This window comes from Heterocephalus glaber, unplaced genomic scaffold (genome assembly GCF_053883595.1).
Source record: "Heterocephalus glaber isolate CG9 unplaced genomic scaffold, H.glaber_assembly_v1.0 deba00001463, whole genome shotgun sequence".
Classification (NCBI taxonomy): Eukaryota; Metazoa; Chordata; class Mammalia; order Rodentia; family Bathyergidae; genus Heterocephalus; species Heterocephalus glaber.
The window spans coordinates 1,524,071-1,542,944 of NW_028258310.1; the positions used below are offsets into that span (position 1 = coordinate 1,524,071).

Below are 18,874 nucleotides of genomic sequence, written 5' to 3' on the forward strand. Positions count from 1 at the left end.
TGGCTGCAGGGATAAAGAAATCCTTCTACATTGCTGGTGGGGATGTAAACTAGTACAATCACTATAGAAATTAATAGAGATTCCTCAAAAAACTAAAACTAGAAATTTCTTTCAACCTAGCTATTGCCCTTCTAGGTATCTTCTCAAAACAGTTACAGACATCATATTAAAGTGATACATGCATACTGATGCTTACAGCAGCACAATTCATACTAGCTAAATCTTGGAAGCAGTCTGTAGGTCCATCAACAGATGAACGGATAAAGAAACTATGGTATCTATACACAATAGGTACTATTCTGTCATAAAGAAGGATAAATTTGTGCCATTTTTTAAAAAATTGATGCACCTTGAGACCATAATGCTAAGTGAAATAAATTAGATATACAAGTTTAAATATTGCATGGTTTCTCTTATATGAGAAATCCAAAGTATAAATAAATTAAAGAGCAAAATAAAAGATAATAAGAAAAAAGGAGATAGATTTTTTGTAAAAGGGAAGGGGACCAAAAGATGGAGAGAAGGAGGGATGGAGGGGAAGGGTGGGGGGATGAAAAAAGAACGGAGATGTATTGTGCACACGCACCAGCTCCTCATGGTAATCATTATGTACCACATCCATGTCCTCCTGAAAAAAGGCAATAAAAAGGGGTACCACTCCGTCTAGGAGATATTCTATTGTGCCAGCAACATTCTAATAAAAATATCATCCTAGTTTTAAAACAAAAGATTTTCTCACTTTAATCACAGAAAGACCAACAACTTAACTTCAAATAAAATGCTTAAAGAATTTAGCTAAATACTCCAAACACATTACTTTATTATATTTAATTTATATCTCAGTCACTAAAGTCTATAAAAATGTAACATCATTAAAAGCAAACCATTGTGTAAAGCCATTTAAGTGGTGTGTGCATGTGTGTGTATGTGTGTGTACACATAAATTTGTTTTTGACAGACTGGGATCAAACTTGCAATTCTCCTGCCAGTCTCCAGGTGTGTCACCACACCTGACCCATACATATTTATTTGTAATGAACACTGGACACATCTTATTCCAGCTCATTAAGTATGGCTTTTAGATTCACAGCTTTAAAATGCAGATACCAGGAATACAGCCTTCCACTATAATACAGGTTTATAGAGAAATTGAACACTATACACTCCCATTATTTTAACCTACAGGCTCTCTTTCCAGAAAAACAAAACAACAACAGAAACCTTTAAAGTTCAAGAGTCATTACATTTTAAATAGAAGCATCAATAAATTATTATAAATAACTACAATTATTACTCCAGAATAGAAAAGGCATTACCCAATGCCACTCTAGTTTAAATTCAAAGTCATTAGGATACAGTCTTACCCCTTAAGCCACTGACTTAACAGAAGTTATGCTTTTGGTGGCATTTCTCTCTCTGCAATTCCCTAACTAGAGGAAAGGCATTTCTCCTTAAACAAAAATCACACCTTAATATACAGTTAACCGGAAAACTAAGCTCCAAGCCATGGATACTCCTTAAATCTATTGAAAAGCAAAAGTGATGCGATGTTGCAGGAACAGCAATCTTCTGTGCTGAAGCTGTTTCTGAAGCTTTGGACGCAGCAACCGGCTGGGCCAGTGAAGCAGGTACAGAAGAACTAGTGCCTAAAATGGACATGAATTTTTGAAAAATTGTTCAGATAATTTAAAATTTCCATCTCATTTATTTTTATACAAGGAATTTGACTTTTGCGTTATGACCATATGAGCTGAGGCTAAGTATCTTAGAAATGGCTTGTCCAGATTACCTGGCCTTTAACTCTCATTCTGGAATTGTGTAAAGAGCAAGCTCACTCTCTACAAATATTGCAAAAACATGAAAACAAGATAACTGAAGCAGCAACATCTGACTGACATTTCTAAGAGTTAGCTATATACTACTAAGCATTTGAAGGGCTACACTTCCAATTTACTAAAGGGATAATTACATCACTGTTTTGTACAAAGTAGTTGTCATTATTCTAGGTATGTATGAAACAGTCCAACAAGAAGCTAAAACTTGAAGACAGAGATATTTAGTCTAACATTATTACAGACCAGAGATGTTTAGTAAGTGGCCCAAGGACACATCTACTCAGCAACAGAACCAACCCTTGTTCCCAAATCCTAACTCCAATCTACCACTACTTACTTCTACTGTGCAGTTAACTACAGACCCTTATGTAATATATGAAAAATATTATAAAACCAGATGCATGCATTCTGAAACTCTCAAGGATCTGAAATAAAAATTACTATCATTTTATCAGAAGAGGTAGTTAATAGCTCTTTTTTCTAAATTCCAGTGAATCTTTATTCAAGAGTTGAATAGTATAAAAATCTATTTGAATGAACTACATTTATTTTTTTTGGTACTGGGGATCGAACTCGGGTTCTTGCACTTATGCAGCAGGCAGCAAAACCACTGAGCTAAATCCCCGGCCCCATTTTTTAATTTCTTTCCTCAATTAGTAAACTCTATTACAAAGTTAAATAGATTACAATTACTTTAAATGGAAATGTTTTATGTCACCACACCATTACTGGTTTTTAAAAACTCCAACTTTTACTTAAAACCCATGCAAGTTTTCATAGCTGTTTTTTAACTGGATGGCTGCAACATCCAAGAGTAAAAAGATACGTGCAAAGAACATCTTACCCTTTACATGTGTTTTTAAATCTTTATCATACTGCAAGCTTTCTACCTCACTTTCTGTGGCATCGTCTTTGGCTGGTGGTGTCTGGTTGGGAGGTGCAGCTGGGGATATGCTCGGTGATTTGGGACCAGTAAGCGTCTTCTCTTTTACGGGAGATAAAACTCTCTTCTTTGAAAGCTCTGGCTCATGTCCATTCTGGGTCTTTAATTCAACTAAAGACTAAAAACAATGTTTAAATAAAGTAATAATTTAAATAAAGTACAATTTTGTTCATAATAAGCAAAACAGCTGGCTTTTATATACATATAAGCTTCCTTTCCCAGTTTGGATATTCCTAATCTATTTTTCTTCACAATCTGCAAATTTTCTTATAGCATCTAGAATTAGAAAAAGGAAGATAAACAGGAAGGAAATATAACACCCAGAGCTGAGTACCAAAATGTATCCTAATGAGTAAGAAAGAATATTTGCAAAAGTCAGGCACACATGACCCTGGGAACAGTGATTCTTCCCAAGGCAGTGCTATGCAATAATGCCTAAAGGGAAAAAAACAGGTTTTCCTTTAGTCCACTTCCCTCTAAGTAGATACATACATATATACACATTTTAAATTATTTCAGTTTTTCTATCTTTAATTCACAATCTACATATAGATCAATTCTTCAAAAGAACACAATATTAAAGCTAATTCTGCAAATATATACAATCAAAAAAAATATACATTCAAATAAACACTCGTTTCTATTGAAAAAATTGTTTAAAAAGAATATGATGACTATAAAGCTCTAATGAACTAACAATCTTCTTTTAGCTGAAGTTATGCCAACCAAAAAGATACCACTAATGCAGAGCCCCAGAGACTAGGTCTAAAAATAATTCTCTTTGCCAGAGTTGTCCTTCTGCCACAGTAAATGTGAAAATGGATTGTACTACACAAAACTACCCCAAAGGTTAAGAGGGCTCTGAGTGTAGTCACTTATGAATTATAAAGTAGAGGCTCCTGAGTTGGGAACATACCTGTAATGCCAGCAGTTGGGTGGGAGAAGACTGAGGCAGGACTACACCAAGTTTGAGGCCACCCTGGGCTGGACAGTGAATTCAAGGACAGCCTGAACTACATAGTGAGACCCTGTCTAAAAAATAAATATATAAAATAAAGTGGAAGCCACTGTACTCTTCTAAAAGGTTCATTCAGAAAGGAAGTATCATATAATGTAGACTATTAATTAAGAATAAAAATACTGATGCCAGGTAAGTCTTTGTAGGCTCAACTTTTGTTAAAATGAATGACATTAGAGCAGCTGGAGGAACAAAGAGGGGTCACTACTTGCCTGGCAGTTGATGCCTTCTCTCTGCAGAGCCACAGACACTCCCACAGTTGGGGCCAGCTCTAGAGGAACAGGTGCAAGCTTTTGTTTGGCTCGGTTTGGAGGGTCAAGGATAAAAGCACCCTCAACTGTGACCGGGTGCTGGTTGATTTCTGTACTGCCCCTTTTCAGTAGTCCATGTAATGGTATTTCTGTACTTCCAAGTGACTGGTCTCCACAGCACAGATGGATCTAATTTGAAAAGGAAAAATCAAAACGGGGCTGTCTCTGTTCTCTCCTAAACACCATAAACTTAAAAAAGTTACAAAATGATTCATAGAAGGACAGTATAGTGCAGGCTAACTCTTCCACTTGCTCCACTTGCTCAAAGTACTTCTCACACATGATTGTTAAAACCAGTGATACAACAAAATTTACTAGTCAATCAGTAATTTTCATTCCTTCTTTCAGTAATGTGTACTTATGTTATCATCCTTTTTGGTCTCTTTGCTGAGCTATGATTACTTCATTATTTCAGTATGCTACATATTACAAATGCAAACTGTATAAAAAGGGAATGTGAATTTTAAAAAATCAAACATTTTTCTATTTCCATTTTAACATTAATTTAAACATAGTTCTAAAAAAATACGTCACTGGATAAGCCTAATTTCAAATTTACCTCAAATAAGTTTATCTTATTCACCTTTAAAACACCATTAGTACTTCTTTTTCTCTTTTGCTTTTCATATGTTTATATATAAAACAGAGGGATGAACAAAAAAAGGTAGGAAAGTATATGTGGGATGAAAGGTATTGTTAATGATAACCAAACAGAAGTTCAATATTACCCACCTTTTGAAAATTAAAGGAAAAATAAAAGACTGTTCCAGCTATGTGTTATGAAACTATTCTTCCTCCTACTATACTGAAGCCTTGAAAAACAACATTCTGAAGAATGAGTCATCAATACATTTAAAAAAAATTTTGGCTCAAAAAAATTTTTTTTGGCTCAAATATCAATAGTGATTGAATTAACAAGAGACCTATATTGAGACCTATAACTTAAGACACAATGTTGGGCCAGGGATTTAGCTCAGTGGTTTCACCGCCTGCTGCACAAGGACCTGAGTTCGATCCCCAGTACCAAAAAAAAAAAAGACACAATGTTATAATAATAATTCTATAGGCTAAAGACAAAGCATTTTTAATGACCTAAATGTCCTCTATTAGAAGCAAACTAATGAGGTTAATGCTTTTGCTAAGGATGGAGTATGGTAAGAAAATAAAACTCAATTGCTTTTTCCTTCATTCTATTAGTTTACATAGTATTTGGTTTTCTAACTATTTTGGGTTTAGCAGAATCATTTCTAAAATTTAGTACTAAAATTTCTTAATGTATCTTCTCACATCCTGCCCAAAATGTAATAACTGCCCAGTCTAGTAACTGAGATTTCTTTTGACAAATGACTGACCCTATTTTACTACCCTACTTAATTAAATTCAGTCAAAAATAATTATCATAAATGTAACTTTCACTAAGGTTTACTTTTCCATAGAATCCAATTTAAAAAGCGTTAACAAAAAATAATTCAAGGACTGGTTTTAGAAATTTGTCCCTATCTCCGATTTTAATAGCAATAAGGTAAATTCTGAAATCCCAAGTCTGTGATCTGTGCTCCTACACTTAACATCTCCACCAACAAGGAATGAACCTTGCCATGGCCATGGCTGCAATCTCCAGGCATGACCTTTGCTATAAAGGACTGATAACTGATACACCTCTTTTCTAATAACTGGGCAATTTGATCTTATGTCCTAAAATTTAGAGGTAATAATAATTTCACTGACCTTGATAATACCTTAAAAAGTAACAGATATGGCAGAAAGAAGATCTCCATTATTGAAATAACATATAATAACCTCCAGTTTAGTACTAAACAAACATTTAAAAAATCATCTCTAATAAAAAACAATTTGCTGTACTGCTTACCTGTAGTTTAGGCTGAAGAGCCAGGTATACACGAAGAATTTCTACACTGCTACGTATGCGAACAGATGCTCTCTCTGGCTCAAAGTTTGGGTTGATTAAATCATTGAAGGGTTCATTTGTAACATCATTTCCCAGTAAAGAATAGTAAAAGAAAAACTCAGGCTGTCTTTCTGGAAGTTTCATGGTACACGGAATTAACTAAACATTTAAGGTTGAAAATAAAAAAAGAGTATTATTTTCTTAACCACTAAATTGTACTCCAAAAATGTTGATTTGTTTAACACATTCACAACAGAGCTGTAATTCATGTCTCACTGCTGGGCCACTTGAACCACCAGTGCTGTACATGCATGACTGTTCCATTGGGTGGCTTTTTATTAATTTTATCAGTAAAAAGGCCAATAAAAATAATTAGATCCGTTTGTCCCACCAGTAGTACAAGCGGACCAGTGGGACAGTCACGTATGTACCACCTGTGGTTCTAGCGAACAGGAACATATTAGTCTTAAAATTAACCACTCAGCCGGGCATGGTGGCGCATGCCTGTAATCCCAGCACTCAAGAGGCTGAAGGAGAATAACCATGAGTTTGAGGCCAGCCTGAACTATATAGTGAGAGCCTGTCTTAAAATACCAAAAGAATTAACCACTGAATTTCTAAATCTCTGCAAAATTATTACTGAATTACTAGTTTGGTATTTTTTGAAGGATCATCTTTAAAAAGCATGGAGATTAAAAGACTTTTAACAGGTTTACCTTGTTTTGTTTTGTTTTTTGGTACCGAGGATCGAACTCAGGACCTCGCGGTTGCCAGGCAGACGCTATGCCACTGAGCTAAATCCCCAGCCCAGGTTTACATTGTTTTAAAGTTTTCATTTCACTCAAATAATCCATGAATCAATAAGTGAACATTCTTTTTTAGAAGGATCAAGTATTTTAAACTAAGCTTTCCTAATCACACATATTTCATGTTATCCTTATCCTACCAATAAAGGCTCCATCTTACAAATGAGAAAAAGTTTAAAAAAATCTTAATCTGGGTTATTTTTTTCTTTTATCATCCCTCTCCTAATCCAGGCTACTTAAATATCTTACTCTAGATCTTTGATTAAGAAAGCTTAGATACCTGTGATTAATCACTGCAAAAAATGTCTTTTATACTAGCAGTGTTATTTCTCAGAGTTGCTACTTTCATGGTCAGATATGACTAAGAGATGGGATTCTTGCCATATAAAATAGAAACTATCTCCTAACAGACCCTACATGTTTACTAGACCATTGTTTAACAATATATGGTAAACATTTAATGTGCCCATTGATAGGAAATGCTTATAGTTAGGTATCATTCAGTAAAGCTACTAAATACTGAAATGCTGATATGAAAGTTAGCTAAGATATACTGTTAGGTTAAAAAAAGTTACAGTAAAAGTTACGAAAATAAATGTAATTACTTAGGTCATATTAGCACAGTATCAGACACATAATATTAAGAAATTGTTTTAATCCTACAATTTGAAATGTATCTGTTGAATTAATTTTAATCATGTAGATATATACACATGCCTGATATATATGTATGTTCATATACAAACCTACAAAACTATAAATTATGGAGTTAGACTCCAACCCCTAATCCTGGTTCCATCAGTGAAGTGTTATAAAACCTTAATGTTGTGAAACCTTAGAAAAATAACTTCATTGCTCCGTGGTTCAATTCATTTAGGGTTGTAAGAAGTGTTAAAAGAGAAAATACTTGTTCTGCACTATGATAGCGTCAATCACAGAGTTAGATGTTATAGTGTAAGAGTGAGAAAATCTCTAGAGAAAAATATACTTCCCTTAACAATGACAATTTCAGAGTTTAATTAGAAGAGACTTTCATATATTCTTTTATTTCTTCCATAATCAAAAAGCAATAAAAACATTAAGTAATAAAGGTGGCCCCTATATATTTCATGTACATTTAACTTTAAATAATTCTCACTATGGGAAGATATACTTTTTAAAATCTTTTATTGCTGGGCATGATGGCCCACGCCTATAATCCTGGCACTCAGGAGGCCTGGGTAGGAGGATCAGTAGGCCAACCTGGGCTACATAGATCTTGTCTCAAAACAAGAACAAACAAACAAAAACTCCCTTTTTATTATCCTGGAATTTAGAGAGTGGGAAAACAGAGTTTCTTTTATTCCCTTAATATTTATTCCCTAAATATTTCAATATTTAGGAAAAGAAGGAACATAAACACCATCCAGTCTGGCTCCAAATGGACCTTTCTGGTCTGTCACTGATCTGCATATAAAAAGGTATGTTGGTATATTGTCTTTGACCAGGTTGAGAGGAAAAAGCCTAAGTGGATAGTAAAACTAAGTGGATCATTTCGTTCCAAACTAAAACAATGTGACCAGTCAAATGTAATGGAAGACTCACAGTTTCATTTTTTCTCCTGCTCTCAGCTTCAGGGAACCACAAATCTGCTTTTAATCTCTACAATTTTTTTTTTGCCTACTCTGGATATTTCATATTCATAAATGGAATCATACAATATGTGGCCTATTTTGTCTGACTTTTTTCACTCAGCATGTTTTCAGTTCTCATCTATGTTGTAGTATACATCAACAGTTCATTCCCAAAGAGTGGAGTAACATTCCATTGTATGGATATACCACATTTTGTTCTTCCATTTGTCTGCTGATGGACATTTGGGTAGTTCCCAGGGTGAAAAGTGGTGTTATGAACATTCACATGCACATACTGTTTTGACCCGTTTTTAATACTTTTGGGTGCATAATCATAATTGGCATTTCTGGGTCATGTAACACTTTGAGGAACCTAGCTGGCTTTAATTTTTATAGAGAGATCACTTTGCCAGATATCAGTATCTCTTGCTGTCTTCCTCTGTGTGTGTGTGTGTGTGTGTGTGTGAGATAATTAAACTGGAAGGATAATTTGTCCCAGTAAGTCCCCTAGTATTACTAAGAACTGTATTACTGTATTTAGTTGTGGATTTGATAGGTCAATTATGCACAACAAGCTTTTACTATCTAAATGTAGCTTCTTACATAGAAACTACATGGAACATACTTTACTATTATATCATTCCTCATGTATATCTGCAAAGATGGTATCATAGTAGTACCATGACTACACTAGGAAAAATCAAGCCTCAGAAAGGCAAGTAACTTGCCTAAATTAAAGGAGCTAGTAAATATTGAGAATGAGATTCCAACTTAAATCTTATTCCAAATCCTGTAAGAGACAGGAGAGTATAATACAGGAACAAAAACAATGTGAAAAGTAATCATATACTCAGAAATATTTGGGCCATTTACTAGCTATAAAATCTACCTAATCCTGGGCTATCTCATCTCTAAAATGAAACTAATAATCCTCTAAGATTGTGGTAGAATTATATATAGTATATGCAAAACAGCACAAAGTCTATTATACAGCACACAACACATTGTAAGTGAGCAATAAATATCAACCACTAAGCTTCCCCATGGAGGCAAGAAATAAAATAGCAATTCAAATTGGTGCACAAATATGTTAACACAGTAAGAATACAGAGGGCTCCTACTCATCTGACAAGTGGGCAAGAGTGTTCTGATGTGGTTAATATAAAGGCAACTTTCTCAACAACTTTCAGGGTGACATATTAAACTGAAGCAATTCCTAAGTAGAGATTGATGAAGAGAAGAAAACTAAGGAAACTGATGGGGAAAGACAAAAGCGCGCCTGTTAATGAGGAAATGATAGTATTAAACTGGAAGAAAAAGAGTAAATAAGCATCCAAAGAAAGAAAGATGATATATATATATATATATATATCTCCTTTTTGTAATGGACATGACTAGTGTAACAAAGTAAATGCTTCCTGAGGAAAACTTTATCTGAGAAATCTTGAAAGTCACATAAAAATAGTCAGTGATTGCACATTTCACCTGTGAATGCAGCTTATATGGGAATTCTGCACCTCTAAAAAAGTGACTAGTCTAATAAAAATGAGTCATAAGTCATGTTGTCTGTTTTTAAAAATATTAATTCTAGCTACTAGAGCCCCACAGACCACACAATGTCAAGAATACTGGACTTATCCTGAAATAGACAAAACATGAGCTACTTTTATATTGTGCACTGTTGGGAAGAGTCAATCTATCACGAGTGTCTGACATGCCAAGACTGCCAGGCTCTGACTCAGTTTTTATCCAGGGTGCTTCTCGGAGATGTTCAAACATCAGTAACCCTGAGAAATCGGGTAACGTGTCTCCTCAGACAAAGACCAGGACTTCTTACTGCTCACAGTAAAAGTGATGCATTTCCCAAATTAATTTTTCTCAGCTGTGACAAAATCCACTGTATGCCCTCTGTGTAGTCTCTGTGGGACTTGGAATAGGAAAATTGAAGAAAATATACTGATATTCATGTTGTCATACTGAGACTAAAAGTCCTTTGGGTCTCACTAGGAAGCTTTTGTCTTCTGCCAGTATTCAGAACAATAACAGGCTAATTTACTACCATTTTTAAAAGGTAAAATATAATACTAGATCCAACAGGCATTAAGTATTACCAGGACAAAGTGTTCCTGTAACTGCAAATTTCTCCAAAAAGTACACTTAAATAGCAAATTCAAAAATTCCTTTCAAGGGCCGGGGATTTAGCTCAGTGGTGCCCGTGCCTGCCTCGTAAGGACAAGGTCCTGAGTTCGATCTCTGGTACCAAAAACGCCTTTCAGCAGTCCTTATATTGGTACACAGTATAAGGGCAAATAATATCTATTGATGGCTATTTTCCTAAATCCTGAACTTTAATTTGTTCTCTCACTACCAAGATACTGAAATCCAGTCTCTTCCTAAAGTTAAAATGTTCTTATATGAAAGAAAATATTTTTGAGTGCATTTTTTAAAAGTCTACTTGCAAATCATTTCAATATCTAAAAGGTAAGATTTATAAAAAAGATGCTTTTAAATTCTTTATGAATAACTAATCTCAGGGAATGTCTCACCTGCTCCAACTGGGTGGCAAACGCTATGGTCACTGACATAATGAAGGCATCAGTACAATACTCTGCTGGTCCAATCTGATGGTAGCCTCCTTCCTCATTCAGCACTGCTACAAGGTCCTTTGGGTCAAGTCCAGGAAGGCTGGCAGGCACTTTACACAGAAAAACACAATCTACAGTTTGCATACACTACTATGAGATTTTAAAAACTCGTTATATTTTTTAATTTGCTTGGCAATATTTGTGGAAACAATATCTCAAAAGGTTTCTTTTAATTTCTTACTCTCCAAAGAAACTTCTTTAACTTTATTCTGTTTGTAAGGACTAGAATATAACATTTTTTAAATTATAGTTTAACAAACCATGTAGAAAAGGCATCTAACATAAGTTTCCTAGTGAACCTAAACTGGGAGGTGAAGAACAGTAGATTTAGCTAACACAAGAAAGATGACTGAATGGAGAACAGAGGACTGAAAGTATGTTCTAGACATGGGAAGAACAATATGAAGGCACAGAAGTATGAGACAGCAAGGGCTGGAAAAGGTGAATAGGTGAGGCTGCTGGATCACAGAGAACTGACCTACAAGCAGAAGTTGTTGGGGGGATAAGTGGAGGTTGTATCATGAAGGGTCTCCCTGAATGCTATGATGAGACATTTGGACAGGTTTTTAAGAATAAAGAAAAACCATGAAATAATTTTGAGAGTTGACTAATATAATCAAATAAGTTTCAGTATGAAAAGACTGGACAGGGACAAGGATTTTTCAAATTGCTTAAAACACACACACACATCCTAAAAGAACAGATAATATCTAGTGTTGGAGAAATGCAGAAGCAAGAAATCTCAAAAAGTAGATACTAGTACAACCTACTGAAGGGTAACACACTAGTGTTTATCAAAATTCTGTATATCCATACCGTAAAAACAAGTAATTCTTCTTCTAGAAGTTAATCCTAAAGAGATGTTCTTACCATAGGATTGGCTAAAATAATATAATTGTTAAGAGCACAAATAAATATTTAAGCCACATAGACCAATTTACCAATTCCAGTTGCCATCAGTTATATCAGAAAACTGTATGATCTCCTCTAGTATCCAATTTTTCTTCTGCAAAGCTTTCATGTGGTTGTTGAGAAGACCAAATTAAACACTTCAATCAAAACACTTAGCAAAGTATTTGATACATTAATTACTTTAATAAAGGCAGCCATTATATAGTAAGGACAACAAAGCCTAGAAATTAAAATAATAACTATGAGAGGTTTCTCATTGTCAGGGAAGAGTTACAAATATGAAAGAGAGAAAATCAGCATGCTGTTCATATGGATAAATACAAATGAAAAGGTGTACATGTGCTACGTTTGAATATGTCTCCTCCAAAATTCAGGAGTTGAAATTTATGGTCACTGTGATAGTATTAAGAGGTGGGGCTTTTAATAATAAGTGATTAGGTCAGGAGGCCTCCTCTATTGTGAATGGGACAAGATGCCCTTATAAAAGAGCTTGACGGAGTGAAATCATCTCTTTCCCTTTGGACTTCAACCTCATGAAATGGGAGGGCCTTGACCCTAGACTTCCCAGCCTCCAGGATTGTAAGAAATAAATTTCTGATCTTTATAAACTACTCTATTAGTGGTATGCTGTTATAGCAGCACAAAATGGGCTAAGACAATATGTATATATACACAAGTGGATGGAGATGGCTGACTGGCTAACACCAGGACTGAGACTGAGAAAAATGAGCCTAGAATATCCTGTTGTACCAGTACACAAGAGGCTCAAAGAATTATGCAGACAGTGAGAAGGAAACAGAAGCAGCTTGAAAGGAATACCCAAATCTGGGAAAAACGCAAATTGATATTTAAAGGCTATAAAATACAAGTAAAACTATAGATTTATATCATTATAAATAAATGAATAAATTGGAGGTCAATGAGAAATGAAGTATTTTTCATAATTTCCCAATTCTGCTCCACAAAAATTAATTACAAAGGAAAAAAGAGCAAGTTTACAACTGGAAACACTGATACCACATCAATCATGTAATTAAAGCAAGCATCATCAGTAATGAACAAATCAAACCTGCGTTACCTGATAGGATAGCACATGGCATCACTTCTGGATATTCTTGCCAAAGATTCACAATCTAAATCTCAACTCAGACAAATCTAAGTCAAAAGGCCTTCTAGAAATTAACTGGCCCATGATCTTTGCAGTTTCAAAGTCATGAATGCTCAAGGATCTATTACATGACAATTAAATGCAATACCTGATCCTAAATTAAACTCTTATACTACAAAGGACATTAATGAGACAAAGAGAAAAATACAGAATTTCTCAGACAAACATAAATCAAGGGAATTTGTTGCTAGTAGACCCATTTTGCAAGAAACGTTAAAAAAAGTTCAGAGACAAGGAAAATGATATGGGTCAGAAACGTGGAGCTACATAAAGAAATGATAAGCATCAAAGGACAAGTGAAGGTAGAATAATAAAAAAATTTTAATTTATTTATTTTTGGTGATACTGGGGATTGAACCCAGGGCCTTCACACTGAGCTACATCACTGGCCCTTTTTATTTTGAAACAGGTTCTTGCTAAGTTTCTAAATTGGCTCAAACTTGTGGTCCTTCTGCCTCTCCCTTCCACAGTCCAAGGGTTACAGGACAGCACCACTGAACCTGGCTTTAAATTCTTCATTGACTGAATGGATTATTCAAAATAGTAATAGCAATAATTTATTCAATTATGTATGTGCACGTATGTGTGCAAGTGTGTGTATGCTTATGTAAAAGTTAAATGACTCCAATGATACAAGGGAGAGGAGAAAAATAATATATTTTTGTTATTAAAAGGTACTTGAGTTATTCATGGGTTGGTATATAATAATTGAAAGTAGACTTGAACAATTTTTAAAAGTATAGCTAATGTGTTAAGAAAGAAAAGTAAATGAAATTATACAAAATTAAAACTAAAACAGGCAGAAAAGATATGGGAACAAGGGCAACAAATAAATCACACAACAAATATGGTCAATCTTAATCCCAACTATATCAATAATCTCTTTGAACATCAATGGTCTAAAAGCATCATCTAAAATCAGAAATTGGGCCGGGGATTTAGCTCAGTGGTTCTGCCGCCTGCCTCGCAAGCTCAAGGTCCTGAGTTCAATCCCCAGTACCAAAAAAATTAAAATAAAAACAGAAATTGTCAAACTAGATCCAAAATAATACCCAAGTATATGTTGTCTATAAGAAACCTGCTTTAGATATAAAGACAAATATATATTAAAAGTAAAAGGATAAAGAAAGATATACCATGTAACACAAAAAGAAACAGAGTAGAGTAACTATATTAATTTCAGACAGAGGATACTTCAGATAAGGAAAGTTCTAAGGGACAAAAAGGGACACTACATGATAAAGAGGTCAATTCTTTAACATGTATACACCTAGCAATATAGCATCAGAATACTTGAGGCAAAAACTAGTAAAAAAAAAAAAGCAAAGAAAAGCAGCTGAATCCACTACAGCAACTCAACACTCACTGGTAGATCCAGAAGGCACAAAATAAATAAGTACATGGTTGAACGCAACACCACCATCAATTACTTGGACAGGCTACTTCATCCACCAACAGCAGAACGCACATTGTTCTCAAGGTCACATGGAACCTTCACCAAGATAGACCACACACTGGACAACAAAACACACCTTAAGATACTTGACTAGAAATCACACACTATCTGCTTACTGTCAGACTAGAATGGAATTAAACTCAAAATCAGTAACAAAAAAAGAGGTGAAAAATTCCAAAATAATTGGAGATTAATCAACACATTTCTAATTAACATGAGTCAAAAAAATCTGCAGAGAAATTAAAAAATATCTTAAACTAGGTAGATGTAGTGGTGCATATTCATAATCCCAGCACTCTGGGAGGCTAAGTAAGCAGGATCACAATTTCAAGTGCTACATGGGCAACTTAGCAATGTAGTTAGAACTTGTCATATGAAAACAAAAACTTAGTGACATCTGTGTGATGCAATGAAAATAGTACCTGGAGATAAATTTATAACTCTGAACGCATATGTTAGATAAAATCTAAAGTCAACTGTCTAAGCATTCACCTTAAAAATATTTTTAAAAATAACAAAGGCAAATTAAGTTCAAAGAATAGAGAAGAAAATAATAAAAATTAGAACAGATCAATGAAACTGAAGATAAGAAACCAATTGGGGGAAAAAAGAAAACAAAACCAACAGCTGCTTCTCTGAAAAAAAAATTAAGTCAATTAGCCTCTAACAAGAAAAAAAGTGAGAGGACACATATTACAAATATTAGAAATGAAAGAGAGAATACCCTTAAAAATCCTATGGCCATTAAAGGGAAAATAAAGCCTAAAATCACAATTTAATAACCTAAATGAAATGAACTAAAATTCACATAAGAAACAGACAATATGACTAGGGTATATCTAAGAGAGAAATTGAAATAGTAATTTATAACCTTCCAAAACAGAAAGCAGACCTAGATTAGAGTTTACTGGTGGATTTTATCAAAAGTTCAAGGAAGAAATTTTATCCTGAAAGAGATAGAGAATATTTTCTAACTTATTTATCATCAGCATTAACCAAATACCAAAACCAGACATTACAAAAAAGAAAAAAAGCAGAAGAAATACATGCCAATATCTCATGAGCATACACACAAAAATCTTCAACAAAATATCAGCCCACCAAATCCAACAATGCACAAAAAGAATTATAGTATATACCCTGACCAAATGGAATTTATCCTAGGTATGCAAAATTTGTTCAACATTCAAAAATCAATTAATGTAAATGACAATATCAATAGGCAAGAGAATAAAAATCACATGATTATATCAGTAGGTACAAAAAACACATTTGATAAAATCCAACACTCATTTGTGATAATTAAACACAAACAAATAAAAACCATACCTCTCAATAAACTAGGTTTAGAAGGAAACTTTCTCAACTTGATAAAGAATATCTATAGAGGGCCAGGGATTTAGCTCAATGGTTCTGCCACCTGCCTTGCAAGCGGAAGGATCTGAGTTCAATCCCCGGTACCAAAAAAAAAAAAAGAATATCTATAGAAACCTCAAAAGTAATATCATACATAATGGGCAGAAATTCAAAACAGTGTTCCTACTAAGATCAGATATGAGACAAGGATGTCCCCTTTCATTACTCCTTTTCAACATCGTACTTAAGTCCTTGGCAGTGTAGTAAGACAAGCAAAGGTATATATAGTAAGAAGAAACACTGTACGATCTTTTTCAGCAGACAACATGATTATTTATGTGGAAAATCTGCATGTGGAAAGACTTGCAGAAAAAAACAGTCTTGTAGTTAAAAATGATCATAGCAAGGTGCAGGATACAAGGTTAACATATAAAAGTCAGCAGAGCTTTCCTAATATGCCACAAAAAATTTGAATAAAAACACATTATAATTGATATTAACATCCCTCCAAAATGTAATACTTAGCTATAAATCTAAGAAAATATATAAAAGATATGAGGAATTCTAGCAAATTTCTAATAAAAGAAATGGAAAAATTTTAAAGGTGGAGACAGTGCATGTTCATGATTAGGAAGATTCAATGTTGCCAAGATGTTAGCTCTTCCCAAATTGACCTATAGATTTAATGTAATCCTAACCAAATTCTAGAAAATTACTTTTGCGGATGCTGCAAAACTGATTCAACTTTATATGTAAAAGCAAATGACCCAGAATGGCCCAACTCAACACTGAAGAACAGATTCAAGGACTAATACTACCTGACTTCAAGGTTTATTATAAAGCTATAGCAATTAAGTAGAGTCAGGTATTGTTTCACAAAGAAGCAAAAGTAATCAACAGAGAAAAATAGTCTATCCAACAAATGTTGTTACAACAACTTGGTAACCATATGCAATCAATCAATCAATCAATCTAGATACATTTTACAACCTTCAAAAAATTACCTCAAAACATTTCATAGACCCTAAGTGTAAACTACAAAACTAAAAGAATTCATGGAAGACAACATAAGGAACATGCCAACAATTTTTCAGATATTCCAATAAAGGCACAATCCATGAAGGATATAACTGATAAGCCACTTTTCAACACAATTAAAAAGTTCTGTGAAAGCTAATGTCAAGAGACAGACTACAAGCTACAGACTGGGAAAATATATCTCTAAAAAACACATTTGATAAAAGACTGCTATCCAAAATTACAAGGAACTCACAGCAATAGAAAATGAACAACCTGATTAAAATGGCCTGGGGGGCTGGGGTTTTAGCTCAGTGGTGCTGCGCCTGCCTTGCAAGCACAAGGTCCTAAGTTCCATCCCCAGTACTCCCCACCCCCGCAAAAAATGGGCCAAAGACCCAAAAAGATACATCAAAGATGTGGCAGATAAACATATGTAAATATGCTCAACATCATATGTCACTGATGAATTTCAAATTAGAAGAACAATGAAATACCACTGCATAACTACTAGAATGGCAAAAACCCAACACACTTGACAACAAAATGCTGGTGACACTATGAAGCAGCAGGAATCCTCATTTCCTGCTGATGGCAATGTAAAATGGTATAGCCATGCTATACAATGGTTTGGAGATTTCTTACAGAACTAAATGTACTCTAACCATAAGATCTAGTAATCATACTCCTTAGTTTTACCCCAACTGAAAACATAGGTCCACACAAAAACTCGCACACGGATGTTTATAGCAGCAGCTTTATTCATAACTGCCAAAAGTTGGAAGTAAACAAGATTTTCTTTAGTTGCTGAAAAGGTAAACAAATTGTGGTACATCCAGACAGTGAAATATTACTCAGCACTAAAAAAGAATGAGCTATCAAGCCATGCAAAGCATGGAGGAACCTTAAGTGCACTTATTACTAAATGAAAGACATCACTCTGAAAGGGCTACACACTGCATGAGTCCAACTATAAAACATTCTGGAGGAGGCAAAACTATGTAGACAGAAACAAAGATCAGTAGTTGACTTGGTTCATTTTTCTGTTGTTATAATTGAATACTCGAGACTAGGTAATTTATAAAGAAAAGAAATTTTAGTTGCAGTGCCCGGAAGTTAAAGGTTGAAGGACCTTATCTGGCCATGATCTTTCTAATGATGGGAACTCTACACAGAATCCAAGGTGGTACAGGGTATCACTCAGCAAGGGTGATCATGACAGCCAGACTAACTGGCTTTGATAATAAAAACCCTTCTCATGATAACTGACCCCCCTCGACAATGCACTATTCACTAATGATTAAAGAGAATCAGCCCATCCACAAAGGCAGAGAACCCTCACTCAATCACCTTCTGAAGATCTCACCTGCAATACCATCATACACAACCTTGAGAATTAAGTCACTAGTGCATTGATGCTGAGGCACAAACCCTACCTTCAGTCAGATGTTGGGCAATAAAGCACAGAGGAAGCAGTGAAACTATTCTGGATGATACTACGATGGCAGATAGGTGTCATTACCCATTTACCAAAATCCACAGAACGTACAAGAGTGAACTCTAATGTAAGCTATGGACTTTGAAGATAATGATGTATCAGTGCAAAGTCATCAAATGTATTGAGACTCTACTCTGACTCCGAGATGTTAATAATGGATAACGTTGTACCTGTGTGGAGACAGGGGCAGAAGGGAACTCTCTGCACTCTCCAAAAAGCACAAGAGAACGAAACAAATAGGAAGGTTTTACTAAACTACAAATGAATTAAAAAGCAGAATAGCATATCTTTTAGGGGGCATTCCTATAATCATTCTAGAAGTAAATTTACTTAAGCAGCAATTTTTAAAAATAGAAAATTTTCTTTGTTCTATTATATATCAAATGA

General features: G+C 34.6%; 1 protein-coding gene across 3 annotated transcripts in view; it reads right to left on the minus strand.

Moving 5' to 3' along the window:
* Cep120 (centrosomal protein 120) overlaps nucleotides 1–18,874 on the minus strand; it is a 67,302-nt gene that overhangs the window by 39,430 nt on the left and 8,998 nt on the right. For 2 of the 3 annotated variants that reach the window (XM_004854478.4, XM_087180519.1), the window contains 5 exons: nucleotides 10,982–11,130; nucleotides 5,978–6,175; nucleotides 4,009–4,236; nucleotides 2,680–2,896; nucleotides 1,469–1,646 (listed from right to left, as the gene is read on the minus strand). In XM_004854478.4, the coding sequence (XP_004854535.1) occupies nucleotides 1,469–1,646; nucleotides 2,680–2,896; nucleotides 4,009–4,236; nucleotides 5,978–6,175; nucleotides 10,982–11,130 (970 nt within the window). The remainder of the gene's footprint in view (nucleotides 1–1,468; nucleotides 1,647–2,679; nucleotides 2,897–4,008; nucleotides 4,237–5,977; nucleotides 6,176–10,981; nucleotides 11,131–18,874) is intronic. The other variant, XM_087180520.1, reaches the window with a different exon arrangement.